This window comes from Neocloeon triangulifer, unplaced genomic scaffold (assembly GCF_031216515.1).
Source record: "Neocloeon triangulifer isolate White Clay Creek 2 clone unplaced genomic scaffold, ASM3121651v1 ptg000014l, whole genome shotgun sequence".
Lineage (NCBI taxonomy): Eukaryota > Metazoa > Arthropoda > Insecta > Ephemeroptera > Baetidae > Neocloeon > Neocloeon triangulifer.
This window is the reverse complement of record NW_026775556.1, coordinates 7,491,071-7,513,912: the sequence shown is the minus strand read 5'-3', so window position 1 is coordinate 7,513,912 and position 22,842 is coordinate 7,491,071. Positions and strand designations below refer to the sequence as shown.

Genomic DNA, 22,842 nt, shown 5'->3' with positions numbered 1-22,842 from the left:
CGAGAGAGACAAATTAATTTCCTTCTCTCGAGCGTGTGTTATTTGAAGAGCAGATTAAACGCTTTTTGCCTCCAGCTGGCTGCTAGATGAAAATTAATAACGGAGTAAAACTGGATATTGTATCACTGGTAGAAATAGATACATTACATGGATGGTAGTGGCTGCGTCCAAATATCAGATTGTTTTTATGCTAGTTTCTGTTTGATATTTGTTTTTTGCCAAGTCAGTATTGGCGTGCGAGTTTCCGCAACAAGGAAAAGCTCTACAATTTTGGATTGATTTTCCTCCAAATGCTAATTACTAAGAAGGTTGAACTGGTTTTTATTTAAAAAAATTAATCAAAATCACATTTAGTTTTAAATGATATTGATGGATATTTATGTCTTTTATATAAACAACGGCAAATTCAGAATATAAAAAAAGGAATTTGATATTTGTATTGACTTTTGAAAGTGAATTATTAATAAAAACTTTTATTTCTCATAAATATTTCTGCCCAAAGGTAAAATTATTATTTCTAAATATCCTAGAATGTTTGGTTATTTTGGCCTAGTACTTGTGATTTCCAAAACACTCGAATCAATTTCGAGATACCACTTAAACGGACTTTGGTCCGCATCTACCAACTCCAGCAAACAAACAAAACACGATAACATTAACGCTTCCGATTTTCCTCGTTGATTGTTTCGCATCGCCAACGCAAATACCCGGAATTCTGTGAATTGAAACAGGGCAGCAACAAGCGTGTAAGCACCTCGGCGCGTAAGCCAGGCAAATGCTATGATAATAGGATATATCAATTCGCGCTCGGCGGACAGCCAGAGAGAGCAACTCGGGCTAAATTGAGTCGAAAACGCAGTGCGCGCGCGAACGAATTTGCCGGCTCTGAATACGCGAGCAGCCGAGTGTGATTTGGCGGCGAATTGAGTGAGCCAGCTCGGCCGGCTCTTGCGTGCATGCAATTGAGCATTTTGCTGCCGATATACCACGAGAGAGGGCTTTGTTGCCACCTCGCGGAGCAGCAAAAGCGATTGCAGAATTCAATTATCTCGCCGGCGCATCTCCGCCGCTCGATTTAACGACGAGACGCGATTTTGTTGGCTTTCAATTATTTGCCCTTTGTTTCGCTTAATCGGTTTTGATCCGACAATTATTGTCGTTTTAATTGATTCTTAAAATTTTAAAATCTGAAAATATCGATCGATTTTTTTGATTACATGAGAAACCACGGTATTTTGATTTTAAATAACCATTGTCACGTTAATATCAATTTTTTTTACCTTTAATTAAATTACACATTTTAAACTTTTTAAATAAATAATAATAAATTTTCTTTAATAAGCAATAACATAATAAATAAGATTTATTTAGAAGAAAACGTTTATTTATTCATTTGGTTTTTCAAAATGGTTGTTGAAAACTGAAAACAGCTGCTTATTTGATTCAAAATAATACTGTTAAAAGAGAGGTAAAATTTTACAGCGGATTAATTTCACACTAAATTTTCCACCACCTGCACGTTTGGCCTGCTTTCGCCGTGTTATAGTGCCCCAGACGGCCAATAAATCCCGAGTCCATCAACAAAGCTCGGACCGAATTATCTGCCGGTGCATATAAATTGTCGCTGAACGGCCATTATCTTCCGCAACATTAAAATCCTTTATGTTTTCCCACCTAGCCGGCCAGCCGCGCTCTATCTCGCGCACAGAGAGCGTCCTTTGTGCCCCAAATTGAATCAATATCAGCATGCAGTCGGCGTATGTGTGCCTCTCTCATGCACAGCGTCATTGTGCACGGACGTGTGTATCTCGAGCAGGTACCGGCCTCGCTCTGCATATAACAATGACGATGATAAAATCCAGCCGAGCAAAGCGCTAATGAAATTATTTAGTCGCCGCCTGCGCCCGCTATTAGTGTAAATTGCAATCATTCAATCATGATTAGCAGCAGCCCGACCTGCTGGTCAAACATCTCTCACTGGAGCTACCTGACACTTATTAACTGGTGCAGTAAATTGCAATTTATAGGCACTGCAGAGGTATAAAAAAAAATGAGAAGGCCAATCTGAATGGTAATTCTATAGAAGCAATTTGATTTATTTTCATTCCGAGTTTTTTTAATGGAAGTTGCAAATTTCTCATAAATACATCATTCTATCGGAGAGGAAAAATATTGCAGTAATTGAACTAATTTTTTAAATCTACAAATCAATATAAAATCATTTATTCATTCTTCTCCAAAATAGTTTCAAAAACTTCAGTAATTCAAATTTGTTTGACTTCTTAATTAAAATATTTGATCTTTGACTCCTGCCAGGCCCTGAAATCAGACGGTCCCGGAGTCACGAACTGATTAAACCCAACATTGTATCCTCGTCTAGTATGCAACCGGCGATGCATCGCGCTCTCATCTCCTGACCGGCCAGCCCGAGATAACCGACACGGCCGTTTGATTTGCGGTCGTTTAATTGATTTATCATCTCGGCTAAGTGAATTAAGTCTGCGGCTGGTAATTACACAATGTACAAACACACACACGAGTGCCGCAGAGCGCTAGACCATTAATTAATCGAGATCTCGAGCGTAAGCTTCCTGTTTTCCGCCGGCGCAAGAGGGCGACTTTAATTTGCCGGCTTATCGCCCTCTGGAGGTCACTGATCGCTGATCGCCTGCTATTTCTGTGAACACTTAAGACGGATGGATCTCTGGCGCATTATCATATTCCATGTGGCCGCAACACGCCGCTGCTTTTATGTGTGTGTGAACTCTGGACCCGAGAGTAAGAGAGCAGCCTGTTTCGAAACTCGTCAACAAAAGCTGCTGCGATAATAATTTCACATCTGTTTCTAGCGAGAGCACGACTCGCTCCGCGTGCAAAGTGAGAGGTGAATTCTGATGAGTTGAACAATACAATTGCAACTTGGCAGTTCGTTTCAGAGCGTTACTTGCTATAAATTGTAATTTAAATACGTTTCTGTTCAAAAGCAACTTTGAAATAAATTTACATTGGCTTGTGAATGATGAGAAACTCAAAACGCCTCAAACGCCTTGGCAAAAAAAAATGATAGATACTGAAAAAGTAGAAAAGCGATTTTTAAATGAGAAAAAAATTGAATCAAAATGTGCAGGGTAAGAAATTCTAAATTACTTATTGATTTTATTCAACATAATTCTCATTGATTTTATAACATTTATTTCCGACAGTGAAACTTCCTTTTCCCATAAATGTGAATTGCTTCAAGAATCCTACTTCTACTTTGTAAAAATATCCTCCAGTAAACATCCCCAAATTACTTTGTCTTTTTTCGCCATAATCGTTCCGCTGATAAATTTCATTTTTTCCTCGTTGCCCGGATTTGTTTGCCAACGGAACCGGCGTCGTCTCTTTTGCAACTTTTGGCACCAGTTTCGTGCGAAACGACGAGTCTCTTCTTTCTCCGTCTCTAATTCATTCTGCAGTCTCGCGCCCGACCCAATCAATTCTAGATCTCGGTGTATAATGCACGTGTTGTAACGCCGGGGCGGATTTATGTATCGGACGGTCCATCGGTCGGTGCACATGTGAATGGCGCGCGGTGATTCATGGGCCGAGGGGAGGTTTCACACTTTTATTGCGGCTGGAGTTGTCCGACGCGCCTTTATTTACGAGCCCCGCAGTCGCCTCAAGAAAACGGCCGGACACAAAGGCCGCCGCCCGACAACCATCAACTACCGCACCAGCACCTACTCGATCTTTTCCCCCAGTGCTTATTCAAAATACAAAGTGCCGGCGATTGAATTCACCCCGTGGAGCCTCTCCCGATTGATTCCCACTCTCTTTTCTCCACTCGCACACCCCCCACAGTCGTGAATTATTTCGCCCGGTCAGAAGTAAAAAAGCTTATAAGTTTTTTATTTAATGCTTCTGCCTTTTTATACAAAATTTTACTGCGAGGAAAAGGGAAAAAGAAATGGTGAATACAAAGATTCACAGGGGCAACCAATAAAAAAGGTAAATTGGATGTACTTGAACTTCGCGGAAGTAATTAGTTTATTGATAAAAAAAAGTGCTGATTTTATTGTCTCCAAACTAAACATCATTATAACGCTATTGGTTTTTATAGGTGAAAAGAAAAATATATTTTCCTGGTTGTTCATATTGTTGCTCATTTTCCCACCGTTTTCCTCATCTGATGAAGTGGAAACGCTCCGTAAATGGAAGCCGATTTCCAAATTTCTGTTTTCAGCATCAAGCATCGGCACAAAGTAATTGGAGTCCACTCCAATTATTTCAATCATTGAATTAAATTCATACATATAAAGTTCATTCGTCCAGAAAAAACAGTACCGGACCAATTTACACTGTTTTGTTATTTGGGAAATTTCATCGTTCTGCGAAACCGCAAAAACAATGTGTCCTCTGCAAATGTGTGACGGCTTTGTTTGTTCGGAATAAAAAAATTCACCTGTCAAAGTTTCAGGCTCGCTTTTGTTGATACTCGTCAATAAAATACATTCGCTCACAAATATTTTACCCGAGCCCGCAATAAGAGAAAGAAAAGCACGTTAAAATATTCAGCGGCATGCAGCTCACACATACTCCGCCTGGATAAAAAATTGTCACACACATTTTAATACACGCCGGCCAAAAAGGGCGCTGCCTCGTTGTTGTTTTTTTTTTTAATGCCGCTTGCGCGTCATTCTCTGTGGTAGATTTGCAAATGTTTTGCGTTGAGTGCTTTTATGCCCGCTGCCGGCAGCAGCAATCGTAAACATTTGATACGAAATGGCGAAAAAATGAAATGAAATTTTATTGGCTCCCGATATGGTGCGCGCGCCTGCGGCTGCGATGGACCAGTCTGCTGAAATTTTAATCTCTTGATGCCCCGTGTTAAGCAGACTAGCTGAAAGTTGCAATCTCTGGTCATGAATTCATTTTTTTGATTGGTTCAATGGATTCAGTGAAAATTTTTAAATTTTTGTGTCACTTGGTACTTTCAGATTGCTGGAAAAAAATTTAATTTTCAAAGTTGATGATATAAGACAACACTAATTAAAGCAAAACAAGCTGATAAATTAAATCAAGCTATTAAAAAGAAGTAAGTCGCAACTGAGTCGCAAATGATATTTATTGATATATCACAGAGGCATTTGCTGCCCATATTGAGATACATCGATCGATCATATATTCAAAGTTAATACATTTTATTTACATTAAGAAAGAAAAAAATACAAATCTTTACAATTACAATATAAATATTGAAAAATTACAAAATCTAAAAATTAATAAATGTACAAATATTTACCAAAAATATATTCCAAATTTCTTTACCCATCTTGAATTGTTGAACTTCTCTCAATTCCATGGTCCGTTTTAGAGCCCCTTCATGGGTATGCAACCTGCAGAACGCCGGTGTATTCATAGAGGAAATACAGGGGCTATCAGATCATCCTTTCTGGTCACCGAGCTGAAAAGGCACATCGGCGCTGTTCACAGCTCACGATTTTGATCAAACCGGTGGCAGCGGATTCATTTGTTCCAATTGCGCCGGCAAATAAACAAAATCATTCGCAATTAGCGTTGAAATACTGCGCCAGTGAACGAGTGCGGCGGCATTTGTGCGCTAATTTCGGTCTGCCGAGCGCGCGTCCTGCAGCCTCCCCCACTCGCTTTTGTCACATTTGAGCGTAAAATCGGTCTACGCACCAAATGAAATGAAAATTCATAAAGCCGTGATCGGCGCCGGTGGCAATAAAAGCCACACCGGGCTATTGATTGGCCCGCTATGCAGTCGATTCGATTTGCATACGCGACGAGCTGCCGCCGCCGGAATCAACAGATTATTAAAATTTATTTATACGCTGCCGGACGAGGCGAATATGTCGGGGTGCGACATCGATCTCCTCGCGCCAAATGATGATGACCACCATGTCCGAGTGGCGTCCGGGCTGTCTTGAATATTATGGCGTGTCGTAGTCAAAACTGGCCCGGCGGCGTGTCTCTCTTTATTTTCGCCATCTCCGGCCGAGACTCGCGTTTGTGAAAATTCGGCGTGCGCAAAATAAAAAGGTCAAAGGATGACGCTGGAGACTTTTGCCGCTGCGTACAAAGGGGTAGTGAAAAATGCTGCTATTTCGGGTATGGAGCATTTTGCCGGCGGGAAGACTTATTCATGACAATAATGCCCGGAGTGAAGGGCGCACAGACAGTGGAAATGTTTAACGCTGCTAAAAGGGGCCTCTTTACTCAGTCAGAGAGGTGCTCTTGGAATTCATAAAAGGTTTCTGGGATTATTAAAAAATTTGAAATTTTGCTTTATTATATTCTGTGCGTTGTACCTCTTCTGGCAAAAATTTTTACAAGCTAGAAATTATTAATTGCCGTTATCTGTTTTTCTCTTTTTCCAAATTGACACAAAAAATTTTCCTCTAAAGGGAGAAAAATTATTTTTTGGGCTAGAAACAAATAATTTTTTTGACAAAAAGGAAAGGATTGTGCTGAAAATTCTGAGATAAAAATTACCATATCCGTCTCAGTGAGCCTTGGCTGATTTTAATATTTAAACCCAATCTTTTAGTGAAATTTTAACGAGGCTAATAAAAAATATATTTATTTTTGCAAGGTTGAACATAATATAAATTTATTTTCAAGGAAAGAATTATTTGACTGCGAACAAAAGTCAACAAGCTACTTTCTTGTCTGTGAGAATTGATGGATGTTTTTCACTGTCCCGCAGCGCTTCCGAACCTACCTTGTCCGCTTTGGCAAATAAAATTCATTCAGAGCGAATCCAGTCTCGAAAGAAAGTATGTTGGCCTCTCTCACTCAAATGTGAGAGACATTCGTCAGTCGTCTATCTGCCCATCCATCCATCTCGCTTGTCTACTCCTACGGCCTTTGTGCCCCTTTTCTAGCTTCCACTTGATGCCGCTCTTACTGTTTGCTTGCTCCAAACCAAGTGGAAAAATAATTTCTCTGATATACATGCCCTAATTTACAGCACTCCAGCACTGGTTTTTTTCAATTTCAAAGCTTTGTATAAAAATTGCTGAAATTGAAAGGAAAAGTCTGAGCGGTTTTTCGACAAAACTGTCATCAGGTAAAAAAAGCAAGCAAGATAAGCATGGCAATCAAAGCAGAGGCCCACATGTGTGCTTTCGCGTGTTTTTTGTCCTGCTCTTTTTATCTGCGCTCTTTGACGGTTGAAATGCGCGCTTATCGGTCGACAAATAAAATGCAAACTTTCGGCAAACACGCGCCGCCCTTTTGATTGGCCACTCATCAGTCGCGGAGGTATACGTTGTACACAAACTGCCGGTGATGGAATGGAAGATTAAAAGTTATGCACGCCTTTTGGACTCGGAGAGAAGTCTCCGCCATTTCTCTTTCTCTCTTTCCTCGGGATTAAAAACTTTCTGCGTCGCTGGCAGGGAGAGAGAGAGAGAAGGAGTAAGTAGCCAATAAAAGAGACCGGGCTCGTCGACTTCTAGTTTATTTTCACTATTCGTGAATATATTTGTCAAGAAGTTTCCAAGAGGCCCGATGAAGAAAACTTTAATCAGACAAAGTTGAATGCAATCAAATAGCTGATTATTTCTTCGAGTACGAAAAGTTTAGAAACAGTTCAATAAAAAAATTAATTTGATTAGCAATATTAAATTTATTTAAAATGGATAAATATAATTACTTGAAATATTTTACTCATTTACTGACAATATATTGGTGTTCTGCTCTATTTTAACGGAGATAAAGAATTTAAATAATTTTTTAGCGTCAATTTCGTTTAGTAAACTTACCAACCATCTTGCGCAGAATTCACATCCCAAAGGGGGAATGAAATTCGCTCTCAAAGTCAATTTTTTGAACCTCTCTCTATTTATGAGCAGAAGGAATGTGGTCTGGTTTCTGTTCCAAATGTGGCGCTTTCGCTCTGGATATTGAGACGTCAGCAAGAAATGCATCCAGCCAGCGTGGATGGCGAAATGAAAAATCCGAGTGGAATAGAGGCAAGACGGAGGAAAGAGAAAAAATATATTGCGAAGCAAACACTTATAGGAAACGCTTGGGCAATACAATCTCTCTTCCTCTCGGCGCTGACTTATCTCTCTCGCCCGTAATAAATAGTTATTGTTATTTTCCTCTGCGCGATTTTGTGCGCGGAAAAGCCACAAATCACCGCGCAAATTGCTTTTCCGTGGCCCGAACAGAAAAGATTGAACCGAGTATAGTTCGGTTAGCAGCCGGGCGCAAATGACGACAATAATCCCACGATGACGCAATTACCAGAGTGGAAGAATTGCAATTACACTGCTAAGAGGATCAGAGACGAATTCGCCCCTGCTTTTTGTTATTCCGCCCGACGAGCAGAGAAGCGAAGAAAGAAAGAATAAATTAAAGGCGGGGGCGCATCAGGTAGCCTTTTTTGCCGATCTCGCGACTTTTTGCCGCAGAACTTGTTTAATCTGGCGCAGAGGAATAGGACGTCCGAAAATGTGCGAGAGCGAAAGTTGGCCGGAGAGCAGAGTTGTAAAAAACATACAGCTCAAACGACACTCACAGAAATGACTACTTTTTCTTTCTGTGTGTATAAACTCGGCCCTAAAAGCAGACCTTTTCCTCCGAGCCGTCGCTCTTCTTCTTTTCTCCCTCGCCTTATTGATGCGACAGATATATTCCTTCATGTTTTATATTAAGTGCCCGCGCGCCGCATGCGAAATGAAAACGCGCGAGCGCGCCTCTCTGATGAATAGAGGAGGTGAAAGTTGGCGAGCAAGCGAGAACGCTGTTGGAAATCTTCTTTTTGTTTGCCTAACGAATAAAAATGGCTTAATCTTCGTGTTAAATTACGACCTCTCCGCGGCGCAGATGAGATTCTTCAGTCTTCCCGCCGGCCCGGATTGAAAGAATTTTTCATTAGAAGCGCGAGATAAATCACGGCCGACTTCCCGGCTCTTTTCATTCTTTCTTCCTCTCGCGCTATATCCGCGTTTAAATATGAAAAAAGAAGCTGCACCTTTTGCTTCTCATCCGCGGCCGGTCGGCTTATCTTCGGCCGGCAACAAAACACGCCGCGGCAATCCCTCCTCATTTTGCAACCACTTTATACTCGAGAGCTCTTCTGCGCACGAATTAAAGCGGCTCGAGCAAGATCTGCGTCTTGGCCGCTTTGAAAAATTGGCTCAATTTGTCGAGGATTCGTTGCGTTTTCTCTCCTGGGAAACTTCTCCAAATCGACCCCTTTTAATCTTTTCGTTTTTCAAAGAGCAACCCTTTGAAGCATAAAATGTGTCTACTTATCACATTGAAGAGGACATTTTTGTTTCCAATATTAAATTTGTTTGCTTTTACAGGCTATTTTCATAATATGAAGATCATAAAAATATTTTCTCCAATTTGCACTGAAAATTTCAAATACAGCATAATAGTGTTCTTTCAATTCAAATTCAGAGAATCACATGATTTATTGGAATACGTAAGCCCTAAATCCTTTTTATCCCCCTTTCTATCCCCCAAAACCCCCCAAAAGGAAAAAAATGATAAATCGGAATAAATAAATCAGCTTATCCATTGAAATATAAAACATATTTCTCTCAATTTTCAAATAGAAAATATATAAACTCCTGGATGACTGAAGATGCCGCGCCTTTTGTCAGCATTCAAAGTTCTCCTCAAGCATTGTGTGTGAAGCCGGACCGAACTTTGCCAATTATCGCTTGCAAATCAGCGCTTCCATGTGGCCTGAAGAGTGGTGGAAGGGAATTGCAAACCACAATGCCATCAGCGCCAGCAGCAGCCTTTCCCAATAATATGTCGGCTTTGAATCTGCTGCTGCGAGCTGGAGATAAAGTAAAAATTGATTTGCATCGCCTGCTTTGATGTTGTCACCGTGCTTTTCCATTTCATCGAAAATAGCTTTTTTTTATAATATCCGCACGCCGCTCTTGAGTTTATTCTCATTTATGCAGAACAAACAAATAAACCGAGATGGTTTATTCGATTAGAATATAAACTTTCTTTCAACCTGCAGTATTGCAAAAATAATAAATAAATCTTCAATTATTAAAACCAATAGTTCAGCTCGGATTGGAGGTCACTGGATAATTGCGTCTTGGAAATAACTGGGGCGAAATTAAATCCCTTGGTAAATTACATGCGGCAAAGGCCAGCACCGTCTCGTCTCAAAGGAGTTTCTTTGCCGCGCCTTAAGATGCAACAACATTTTCTCGTTACATCAAAGTCGGCATAATTTCGCTTCAAAGCCGTAGAAAACACGAATACCCTCTAATTACACGTCGCTCATTGAGAGAGGGAAATCCGCGCACGGCACAAAGAACGGCCATGGCAAAAGTCGGTGTGGCGCCTTTTAATTTGTTGCGCGCTGCCCCTTTCATCTGCGCTGGAATGCAGTAACCGACCGACCATTGGACCAACGTCCTATCAACAACCCTAGGCCTCTTTTCCGCGTCATTTGGTGCCCGCAGAAACCACGCCAAAGCAGCACCAACTTTCGCAATATTTCCAATCAACGCTCTCCGGCCGTGTTTGCAAACGGAAGAAAAATATTTTCGTTCTGCTTTGCGGCTGACGCGTTCCGATGGAAAGGGTGAGTTCTACCAACTTTCCGGCCCGGCGATCTGCTCAAAATATTTTTCAGCAAAGTGGTCTTTCACGTGAAATGAAACGGTTAAATTTCGTGTTCGGCTGCGTAATGAGAGCAAAAAATGATGGAAAAGCAGTGAACAGGAAATCGTGATTTTTTTAAGGAACTTTCCAGTTCATTATTCGCTGGGAAAAGAGAAAGTCAGTGATGCTTGTTTTTAGAGAGAGAAATTTAAAATAAAATAATGAAAAATATATGGATCGATTTTGGGCGTGTTGGAGAAGGAGCGAATTTTTGCACGTTAATAAGCTGGTCTTTGACAGGGTGGCAGCCAACTTAAAATTCCGGCGCACTCGATTAATATTTCACCCTGTACTTGACACATTGCAGAATAGCAGGCGACGAGTCCTCTCTTTTATTATGTAGCATTGCATGCTCGACAACATTCGTTTCAAGAGAGAGGGATGAAAAAGTACCAACTTTGTCACTGCCGCGTGTCGGTCGGAAAAAAGGGGTTAGCTCGCTAGTATTGGAAATTAGGCGCGTTGTTTTGAGCCGAGAGGCGAATGTGGGTTACGTTCGGTTTGCGGGCGAGGGGTGCAGGAACGAAGGCGTTATCTTTATTTGCACACGATGATGCGGTGGCGAATACCGGCAAGTAAATATACGTCGTGGTTTCACTATTGTCTGATGGAAATTTATGTGCTGAGTTTGGCAACGGCAGGGAGCCGGACTGAAATGGCATTCTGATAATTATGCAAACAAAACGAAATGGATCCTGCGCGAGAGCAATTCTAAAATAGAAGAATCGTATTTTAAAACTAAAATTTTTAAATTAAATTATTTTTGTTATTGTTTTTGATTATTTTTCCTCATGATTACAATACATTGTTTACATTCAATTGTTGAAAACAATTTGAAAACAAAAAGAATTGGTCTAAACGGCACTACCGCTAGTATGAATTTTGCTGAAACTTTCGAGATCAAAAAGACCCTTGTTGTCTTTCTCTCTTATTTTAAATTCTTATTGTCATTAATATGGATCAGTTCATGTATGGGGCAAAGTTGCCCTCAGTTTTGAACCCAATAAACAAATTTCTGAAACTAAACTGTTTAAACTTTAAACTAATCAAAATAACTAACGAGTTTATAAAAATCGTACACAAATAAACACTTTTAATCAAAAAGATTTTTTTTTTCAAATTCAAATATATTTAAATTATATGAAATTTTATATAACTTTCGATCATATTTAAGTTAAAAAAATATTCAATTTTATTTTAGGAGTGATTAATTAATTAATTATTATTATTATTTATTATTCTCAGTCGATACAAAAAAATTGGAAAAATCAGCGAACATTTTATGTTTATATCAGATTATGTATAAAAATTTTGCTTCAATACCTAATTTTGTAAGTCAATGAAGAGTTATAATAATAAAATTAACATGGTAATTAAAATTGAAGTAAATAAATCGGAAATAATTTTTTCCATGATTTCGTTACTAAATATAAGAGTCGCTCAAATCAAACATTCACACATTATGAAAACTCGTGCTTTTTAATTTTTATAAATGATGTATTATGACTCAATTATTGTGATCTTCATTTTTGGTCCTGATGTGGAAAAGATTGATGGGAATCTAATCTCATATTCGTACAATCAATTCTCCTTCTAAAAAATTACTCGCATAACAGACCCATTATCATTCTCCCCATCGCAATTTTCCGTCTCCTGCGCTTGCCAGCGCATTTCCCGAAGTAATGAGTTTTTCCGCGTACGAGACTTTTAATTATTTTTTTCTCCCCCGATTCGCGCAACGTTGGGAATGAATTAACGACTCTTCAGCGTGGAGACCGTGTGCTGCAAGCAACGTATTATAATGCTGCAAACCTTATTAAATTATTCGAACAAGGTCGCCTTTATTTTATAATAACGGCAAACCGACGACGCCGGTGCAAATTAGCTCGCATCCGCGCCCCTGTCGCAGAAAACATGTCGCTTTTATTATTGCTCGGTGGCGCACAGCAAACAGCAAAACCGTGTGTATGTCTTCAAATTATATTTCGCGCGGTGGCAATAATGAAGCGACGAGCAACAACGCTGGTTGTTTCGCCCCGAACATAAATTTTGCGAGTACACGTGCAGTCGTAAAACGAACTTATCTCCGCCGAGCAAGCTCCAATTAAAAATATAAAAAATGAAGAATATGCTTCCAGCTTTTCCCCGTTTGTTTTTGCGCAGTTAATATGTATTCGTGGCGCATCCCATCGGAAAACAAACAAATGAGTTGCATTCAGCGGATTTTTCCACTTGGGTGAATTTATCGCCAGCAGACAGTTGGTGAACAAAGTTTTTTAATTAGATATTCTTTCGTTTCGCTTGTAATTCCAAAGCGCGACGAGAGGATAATATTAATCTCGGCAATTTTAATTTTTCCCCCGTCCCGAGAGCTAATCAGACATTCACTTCAGCTGCTTTGCGCCCGTCCCCAAAGGAGCAGTGACCATTACAGCGTCGCAAATTCAATTTCTTTCCAAACCCCAACGCGTATCTCCAAGCCGACATTCAAAGGATTTCTGTTGGGGTGTTTTGCTCAGCTGCTCCATCAAAGGGACCTCCTTCCATTCCACAAAGCCTGTTAATTTATTCCCCGAGAATGTGCGTGCGGCCCAAAAGCAGAAGGAAAGAAGAAGTGCCTGATGCAATTTGGTTAGTCGGCCGGCCGCAGATTAAGCAGGAAATTAAAATTTGTTCTTAACAATGCACGGCCGCTGTTTTGTTAGAAAAGAGCGACGATCGATGAATCGGGTCCTAAACAGCGGAAATTCGACTGAAATTGCGTTTCACCCACCGGCGTGGGACGAGGGACGAGGAAAAAGGGAACTCTGAAGGACGTGTCACAAAACCATTTCCAGCGAGTTGTCTTACAAGATGAATTTCTCCACAATATTGATAAAAAAATTGCTGCAAATCGTCAAGCCGAGAGATAAGTGAAAAAGACAATTATATATCCTTGTGATATTTTCCTCTTAAGAAAGTTCTTTATCTTTCATTCTTTAGAAAAAGAAGTGAAAAGCAAATCGAAGACTCCCTTTCTCTGTGTGGGTTTCCACGGCTTTCCGAGCAATCGGGATATAAATCGCTATCGCTGCAAAAAATGCACCTAGATCCGACGTAGAAACTAGAAAAGGTCGGTTGTGCAATTGTTCGCAACGGAGCAACACATATAATAAATCCAGGCGCAAAAGCAATTACATTGCAATTCCGAGTAGGCAACGATGAACGCTGAAGCTAATCGTTGGTCCGGCACTCGTAAAAAGCAATCCTTTAACCAAATGTATTAAAAGAGCGGCCTATATTAGCATTTTCGACGGCATCCATATGTAAAGCCACCTTGTTCGCGGGAAATGGAAAAGCGTCGCACACAATGGAAGCGGCAGACATCAGTCGTCTCTCTCTGACTGCGAATTTATTCTGGACCCTTTTATGATTGCTATTTGAATAGAAGTGCAAATAGAATAAGTTGGTTGCTTGCTTGCTTTTGGTTCGCCAGGCAGGTCCGTTCGCCGAATAAATAAAACCCATGGATAAAAACGCGAGCGCGTGTGTGCTGCTGCTCTCTCGCCGCACAAAGAAACGCCGGCGAGAGAACGAAAGAAAAGCGGCCAACCAAAACAGCCGCCGAGTTTTGTTCTCCCATTCATCTTTATTCAATATCATTCCATTAGGGTGGTGGACATTAGTCACCATTTCCACAAAAGACGCATCTTTTTTTGCGCTTTCCAAGCAAAAATATGGGTTCAGTGAACATTCACCGCCAAAATGGCAGCAAAACTTGATTGCATCTGAATTTTTTTTTTCAAATTTTTATTTCCACAATTATAAATCAGAGATGTTTTTCTTCAATTTTAATCTGGAATTTTATAATTAAAATAATAAAATCCTTTTAAAATTTTTAAAAATAGATTAAATAAATATTGCTTACTATTTTTATGTTGTATGCATCATTTTCTTTTCAATTTTACTTTTATTCAACTTCTCAAGTTTATTTAGTTAATTAGAAAACCCGTGTTGTGTTGTATCGGAGCCCGCGAGAGTTTCTCTTTGACACAATAATCGATTGGCGCGCGGCAGCCGAGAGTGAGTTAATTAAAAATATCAAACACAGAACAAAAGTCTTCCCGCCGCCGAGTCTCGTCATCTGGAAGTAACAGTTTCCGATGACAAGCTTGGAGAACGAAACTCACCTCGCGGCACAACATGCAAATAACACTTGTTCCCATGGCCGAGAAACAATACGCCCAGCACCCTTAATTATCCGTCCGCGAGCAGGCCTAATTAAGACGCTAATGAGGAATCTGTTTGCCCTAGCGCGTTATTAAAAGTAATGATGGTATTGATTCTTTGTTCTTGCGAGAAAGAAAAGGGCGGCTACGTCAAAACACGATCGGTTTTTCCACGTGCAGGAAAGAAAATCATGTCGAAATTATTTACAATTAGCTGCGGAGAATAATATATTGTGTGTTTGTACAATAGGATTGGAACAGACAGTAAAAAGAATTCAATGCAAAAAAAAATCACTTTATTGGAAAGTAATAAAGTTTCTTATTCATTCCTTCTATAATTTTAATATCCTTTGTCTGCAGTGTTCTTACGATTGGAAATTATATTTATATTCAACAGATGTATTGTGAAGTTGAAAACTTTAAAATGTTTCCCATTTTGTTATCATGCCGCGGCGCATTGTATGAATCTGATAACAATTCAATTCGATTATTATGCGTATTCTCTCTTTGCTCGGTCTTTTCTTCTTGCAAGCTCTTTTAAAACCGCAAGTCGTTTTCTCCTTCAGCAAAAGTGTAATCACAGTTCTGGTTACCGATGCAAATGAAAAAGCGAAAACTTTGCGCCAAGAGCATTTTATTTTACCTCCTTTGCTCTGTGCACGCCTTTATAGGTAGTAATTTGTTGTCTTAGAGAGGATCAAAGGAAAAATAAAAGCAATATTTGAAATATTTCTAACTTGAAAATGGAAAAACAAAAGCAAACCAATTAATTTTGTGACCTTATTTCATAATTTAAATAATATAATTATTATTTAATTCATTTCAAATTTTGATTCAAAATGATTATTTTGGCAAAACGGCACTTCAGTTAATTTCAAGTACATACTCCTGTGTCAGATTGGCCGTGTGTTCCGACCCTTCAGACTTTTAAACCTGCTCTGTTGTTGGCCCCAAAAATCCAATTAGTTCCGATGGAGGAAATCACTTTTCTTGTCAGCAAGCGCGTGTTTTCTCTCCGGAAATCCAGGAGGAAAGTGGTTTTAGTTCCCTTTACAACGCATTCTTTCGCAACATTTTTGAGCAAGGCGATTAGTAGCTTCGACTGGTTCAAAAATTATATAAATACCAAACATTTCGCCAGTTGTAAATGTCTACGACCATATCACGTTGAACACACCGGTTCTCGTCCGATCACCGAAGTTAAGCAACGTTGAGTGCAGTCAGTACTTGGATGGGTGACCGCCTGGGAACACTGCATGTTGTAGGCGCATTTTTTTCAGTAAAATAGTTTATAACCAATTTATTTTTCACTCCTAAAACTTGAAATTGTGATTTTTTTACCTTATTTTCTTGCTAAATTTGTTTCAGTGGGCAGATGCAGCGGTTTCACGCCGCAGAGCTTCAGCGTGTCGCCGGTCAACGTGAGCGTCCACGAGGGCAGCGAGGCACTGCTGCAGTGCCAAGTGGCGAATCTCGCCGGCCAGGTGCAGTGGGTCAAAGACGGCCTCGCCCTTGGTAAGTACCGCACAATTCCTTTCACAATTCCCTCGACACGTCGGAGCAGCAGCTGCTCCTGTGCACGCTGGCGAACTATTTACATTGTAAATGAATTTCGTGCCGCGCGCTCTCTGTAATTGCCGCCATTAATTAGGCCGATATTATGATAATGGCCGAGATTAGGCGCGTGCTCTCGATTTAACGCGTGCCTGCGTCGCCGGAAATTTGCATCTCCAAATATATACGTAGAACCGGAGATTTTTGCCACGCGCAGCTTTTTGGGGGGAAAGAGATTCGGGCTGAATTTGCGATTTGGAGATTTAGAAGGTTTAAATCGACTTGATCCCATCGTAAACCTCTGCTAGTAATTAAATTCGGAATTTGATCTTAATGCTTTAATTAAAATAAATTTATGTTATAACTCTTTCTATTAATTTTATAACACAATTACTCACTGTAAAAAAAATTATTTTCAATATTTCATTCAATTAGGTTGCAAATGCACTTGGTCATTGATTTTGCATACGCATTAAAATAATTGTATGCACAATTTGCTTTTAAATTAAATTAAGTAGAGTTATTTGTGCTTTCTTTTTTATTTACCGTCATCTATGTTAGTTAATTAATTCAAAGTTCAATCTCTGTAAATTGTTGGCATATTTACGGATCCAACCCTGTATCAAGCAACCCTTCCAGTGCATTTCGCACCTCTGCCTACATAATAATTGGCAAGTTCCACTCATTAAAGTGGCTTTTGTGCGTCCTCCGGCCTCTCTGCATGCGTCCTTTGATGAATAAAACATGCGAGCGTTGCTCCACGGCCGATGGCAAATTGAAAGAGTAGTCGACTATGCAAAATGCACGCCCTTGTCCGGCACCGATAAGACCGCGCGATGTACACACCGACCGACCCCCATAAGCCGCCCACCCGACGCTTTGTCTTCATATAGATAAATCTGCAATTATAGCGGCGTTGTGCTTAATAATTTTGGTAAATAATGGTTTGAGGAGGGCCGAGCTTTGTTTGCGAAGCGCCGCCGCCGCCGAGTGACAGAGCGAGTTTGCCCGAGATGAGATTCGGTCGGTCGGGATGGCACCCCGTCGCTTAAAACTGCACTGCACGGCCGACCGGCTTTGTTCTGCTTGCTGTAGTTTTGGGCAAAAGGAGCAGAGAGGCGCTCGGCCCAAACCCTTGGATCGTCAAGTGTGATGAACGTTCCGAGTTCCGAGAGTAGAAGAAGATTTTGGGTGTCTACCCAAATAATATCTCAAAGTGCCATATAATGAATTATGACTGTCATTTAAAAATTTAATTATAAACCTTACTTTTAAAATTAAAATGAAGGTATAAAATTAATGAAGATTTTAAAAAGACAATGTATAATTGAAATAATTTTATAGTACAACTTAATTTTGTTCAATGGAAATTGTTATCATTTAATTTAAAAATTAGGAACGGTTTTTAAAAATTTGGAATTTCATGCCCATATTTTTTGCTTTTCTTATTCTACTAATTTGCCTGTGTTCATTATTAATTCATCAGAAATTCCATGCAACTTAATTATTTTTAATAAATATACTTGCTGAAACAATTTTCCTACATGAACTAGAACTGGTTCTCGTCCGATCACTGAAGATCAGCTAAAATGAGTGCAGTCTGTACTAGGATTGGTGACCGCCTGAGGACACTGCGTGTTGTATTCGCAACATTAATTCATTTTTTTATCCATTGAATGAGAATCAGTTGGATGGTTTTGTTTGCATTTTCATCAAAGTTTGCATCATTCCAGAGTGCTGCAGGAATTCCAAACATAGATAGAGTCGCAGGCTCGCCTTAATTAAATAGACTGCGGAATTATCGCGGCAACAACAGCCTGCTCGGCAAATAATATCGAAGTGCGGAGGCTCATTAAAACTCTTTACGGGCCTCGCTCTCTCTCGGCGGTGGCGCGATAATTCGCCGCGACTTTTAATTAAAAGCGTGTGCGCCGCCTCTGATTAAACCTTAATCAGGGCCTACACACAATGCGCCTAATTGAAAGAGTGCGGAAAACCGAGCAGCCGTCAATTACAGCATTGGATCGGCCGTTTTCAGGTGGCGCCACGCTTCGCGTATTGATCTCCGATCGTGGTGCGCACGTACTCTACGCCTATTATCGGCGCTGCGTAATTAGCTTTGTTGTTCAATCAAGTGTGCAGAAAACGCCCGCGAATCGGGGGCTGGAAATATGTAACAAGTAGAAATAATGTTGGGGAAATTCTCTCTGTGTGTTTGTTCTCTCTGAATTTTATGGCCGGTGAATATTTCAGCTCTGCACGGAAAATCGCATTGTTTGCCAAAATTCGACTGGCAAATTTGCTCTTTTTTTATGAATTCCTCGATTGATGGCAGAAATGTGTGTAAATAAAAATTCCATTAAAAAAAACAAAGAGAAGAATAAATTCATTTCGCATTCTTTTCAATCTGTTTTTCAATTTTTAAAATACTGAATTGCAAAGAATTAACAATGAAAAGTGTCAGAGTGCTAAAAATTAAATTTTCTTGGTCTTGCAACTAGACCTCGTATGGTAAAATTAGTATTATTTTTTCTTCATAATCTGTGATAAAAATTTTTATTAAGTTATTATTAGTTCTTATTGTTATTTAGATCGATGATAAATTTTGTTAATTTTCAACTGCAATTTCTTCATTTCCTTAAAAATAGTAAAAATACCATGCCATGATAAAAATTCATATCAATTTGCTAATTTATATTAAAGAGAATGAATTGTATCTTAGCAATTTATTTATTCATTTAAATAAAAAAATCAATCTTCTTTTCCCACTTTTTTACCTTCTATTCATACATATTAAATTTCTATGTCCTTCGTGATCCCTTTGTGGAGTGTGGATGTGTCGTTGCCAACACATCATACGCACTGCTCGCCAACAAAGCGAAAAGTCACTTGCGCTTCACCTCGATTTGCGAAACACTGAACTCACTCATCGTAATTAATGCCCTCGCACATAATGGCCAAGCACGCGAAGGTAGGCAACCAGCTCGGCCGGCTTTTTGCAGGGCTGTTTGCAATAAAGACGCTCTCTGTTGTTCCCGTCGGAGCAGAACAATGCACCTGTGCGAGAAGCTGAGGCGCCTCGAGGCGGATTTGAGTGCATTTGCCACGTCGGTTGTTGGAATTACTTAAGGCGCGAGCTGTTCGCAAGAAGTTGTTGCGCTCTCAAAGCAGCGCAGCTGAAATTACACACGCACACGCACAAACACATACGCAAGCAGTATACGTGTTGCTGCCGTTCTCCACCGGCAGCCCCTTTAAATATGCAAAGGGTTGCAAAAGTTGGGCCGCCGGTGGACGCTTTTTTTGCCAGCCTTGAGGACTTTGTTCGCACTTATGTTTTATTAAAGGGCTTCTAGCGAAACAATTACCTTCGCCGGCAGGTAGGAATTTCCACACCGCCCACCTCATTCGACGCGGGAGGAAAAATTTTCGCATCAGGGAAAATTTAAGAGCGCCGACTTTTCAGCACGTGCGCTTCAGTAGATTGCGCAGAGAGAAAATGGAGTACATTAATGAGTCTTAATCAACTGCAATTGTAAAACAAATTTATTGGGCAGTTATAAGCTTGTTTGAAGAAAAATCAAATGTACTTATTTCATCCAACGAGCTTTAATTAAATTTTGTTTAAAAATCTCTTAAAATAATTTAATAGATTTAATAAACTAATGATAGGTCATGAGATTTTCATGTTAAATAACAGAAATAAAATTTTCAATTAAATAATGTAGAAATTATTTTATCTTCTAATTTTTTTTTCTCCTCAGTTAGGGCAATTTGAAATATTTCTTATATATTACAATTTAACTTCTTGAAAATGATACACCGAAGCTCTTTTTTTGGTGGATTTGCCATAATATTTATTTATAAAAATAAATCAAGTTTAGCAAATCCTTCACTTCGGATGAATTTTTTATTTTATAATTAATTTTAAAATCAAAATTATTTTTATATCGTTGGTGAAAGGAAACCATCAATAGTGGGTGTAAAATAAACAGAAGTCCTCAATTAAAATGACATACAGTGCAGAGCTCACTTTTAATTGCACGCTTTAATCCGCCACTGGCAGCAAATATAATTGGGACGAGTAATAAAATTGCAATACGCGTCCATTAACCACCCTTTGTCACAGCTCGAAAGCAGAACAATTTCATTTCAACTCGTTTTCACACACATGTACATTATAAAATATTCACTCCATTCGACGCTTTTGTTCCGAGAGTAAAAGCCGAATAAAAAATCTGCTCTGTTTCACGGTGATTGCGCACCTATTGTGAAAAATGGCATCAGGTGACGCGATTAAAGTATTCAAAAAGTCATCGTATGTGCGAAGCCGCCGCCAATCTAAAGTTAAGTGATTGATGCCCGAAACTTTTGTCGCACGCCCACAAGCGAATAAAAAATAATTGGTTTGGCGAGTTGGCGCTAAAAAAAAAAGAAGAAATCCGACCAGAAGCAATTCCTGATTGCCTGCCGCCGGATTATTAACCCTTTGGGCGGCACGTTCCTCATCGCATTCCAGTGCTCTGGCATAGAGAGACGAAGAAGTATTGCCTGCAAGTTTGCGTTTCAACAGCACTTGAGCTGGTGTTCCAACAGCCAACGAAGGAACGTGCGACGGCGACATGCACCCTCTCCGGCCGGAAAAGGCGATTGTTCATTCGCGGCGAGTAGGCAATAAGGCGGGCGTGCAATCATTAAAATACTGTGTTCTAGTGTAGCTTGCTCTGAAACGCACACAAAACACGCGCCACGAACGGCAGCCGACTTGTTTTTATCGGCAACTCTTGTTTCCACTCAGAGAACTAAGACAGAACAGGAAACGAGTGAAAATATTCTAGAATTACACAATGAATATAAATTAAAAGCGCATTTTAAAGTAAAAAAATACGTATCTTATTGCATAAAATTTTTGAAAAAAAAAGTTTTATTGGAAGCATAAAATAATAAAGAAATTTTATTGTCCTGAAATAATATTTTTTGTTTGCCACTTTTTATGTAGGAAATAATTCAGAAAATGGTACGGACAATTTTATTTTAATTTTTTATTAACTAATTACCTTTTTATTTTCCCGTAAATTGAATTTTTAGGTACACCTTTATTGAACTTTTTCTTGCCAAGTGATCGGAAGAAGCTTCATGTAAGAGCTCGTCGTTGTGGAAATCCTGAAGTGCCAAAAGTTGTGCTTGAAAAGCGCGGTAATCAAGTATTTATGAAACCTGCTGTTAAGAGGCTTTTCGAAGAAGCTACGCCGAGTGAGAGAGCAAACACCAGGCGACACCGGGCCCTTTCGATAAGCCTCTTTATTAAATTCTTTGGCACCGCCGAAATCTTGTCGCCTTCTTTCGATTGTGCCAAAACAGAAAGAAACAACGGAAACTCTTCGCGCCTCTCTTCCATTCCTCACACACGGAATTAAAACTGGGCCGAGCGTAGCGAAGAGCCCTCTGGGCGAGGCGCCGCGCCGTCGGCCCCGACTTTCGCAGCCTCGCTTTTCGTTTCGCTCTTTCCCGGCCGGGGTCGACGAGCTGCGAACTGCAACAGCGCAATCTTTTCCTACCTGGCACAAACAAAAAGAAGGAAAATAAAGATAGGCGAGAGAACGCGCTCGATTGTCGTGGCCAATAAAATCTGGCAGTGCATCAATGGGGCCGCATTACCAGTACGTATTCTTGCTGAGCAAGGCAGAAAAATATGGTGCCGTAATAGTCGGCCTGCGAAAGTGGCGAGGGGCCGCGTGTGTTTCTCTCCTTCGCCCATAACCAGCGGGATGATGCCTCTTTTGGACGGATGGCGAAAGGGGAAAGTTTTATTGATGGCCCCAATTTTTCTCTTTGCTATGCAGCGGCGCTTAGGCCCAGATTTTTCAGGCTCCACGATAACTCGCTTGATGGCTCTTTCACTCACACGCCGACCGAATTATTTCCAGGCGCCAATTTTTCAAATGCGCGTCCACCACTGGCCGAACGAAAACTTTGATTAATCGAAAAAGATTTTTTCCTCCCTCGCCAATGAAAAAAAAAATAATCTTTGTCTGAAATTCAATTAAAAATCTGTTAGGATGTGCCTCAAATTTATCTGGATTAAAAGATTTTTATGACGAACTCAAGTCGAGTTTTATGAATGCTGAAGTGGCTCTCAAGAAGCGATCGCTGAAAGAAATAAAAGGGAGGATATCGCGGCCGTCGGTAAACAGCCCCTGCTTTTAATTAACTTTTCGCATTTTCGCAACCATAAAACTCGTCATTCCGCGTGAAATTCAATTTCAGCCGCCAATGGCTTTGGCAAAAAATTAACCATTACGAAGATATGACTGGCGGGCGCGGCAGAAACCTATCAAGCTGCTCATTTCGAAGCACCCTGCCCGGCAGAAGGTTCATTTGCATTTATGCGCGTTCGCCGCATAAATCTTTACGAGGA

The 22,842-nt window shown here is 40.1% G+C and overlaps 1 protein-coding gene and 1 non-coding gene across 5 annotated transcripts in view; both read left to right on the top strand.

The window, feature by feature from the left end:
• LOC132200687 (nephrin) overlaps window positions 1–22,842 on the top strand; it is a 157,392-nt gene that overhangs the window by 85,596 nt on the left and 48,954 nt on the right. For all 4 annotated transcript variants that reach the window (XM_059626350.1, XM_059626348.1, XM_059626349.1 and 1 more), the window contains exon 2: window positions 16,239–16,385. In XM_059626350.1, coding sequence (XP_059482333.1) covers window positions 16,239–16,385 — 147 coding nt within the window. The remainder of the gene's footprint in view (window positions 1–16,238; window positions 16,386–22,842) is intronic.
• LOC132202119 (5S ribosomal RNA) lies at window positions 16,020–16,138 on the top strand. Its single transcript, XR_009442345.1, has one exon. It is a non-coding gene; the product is annotated as a 5S ribosomal RNA (ribosomal RNA).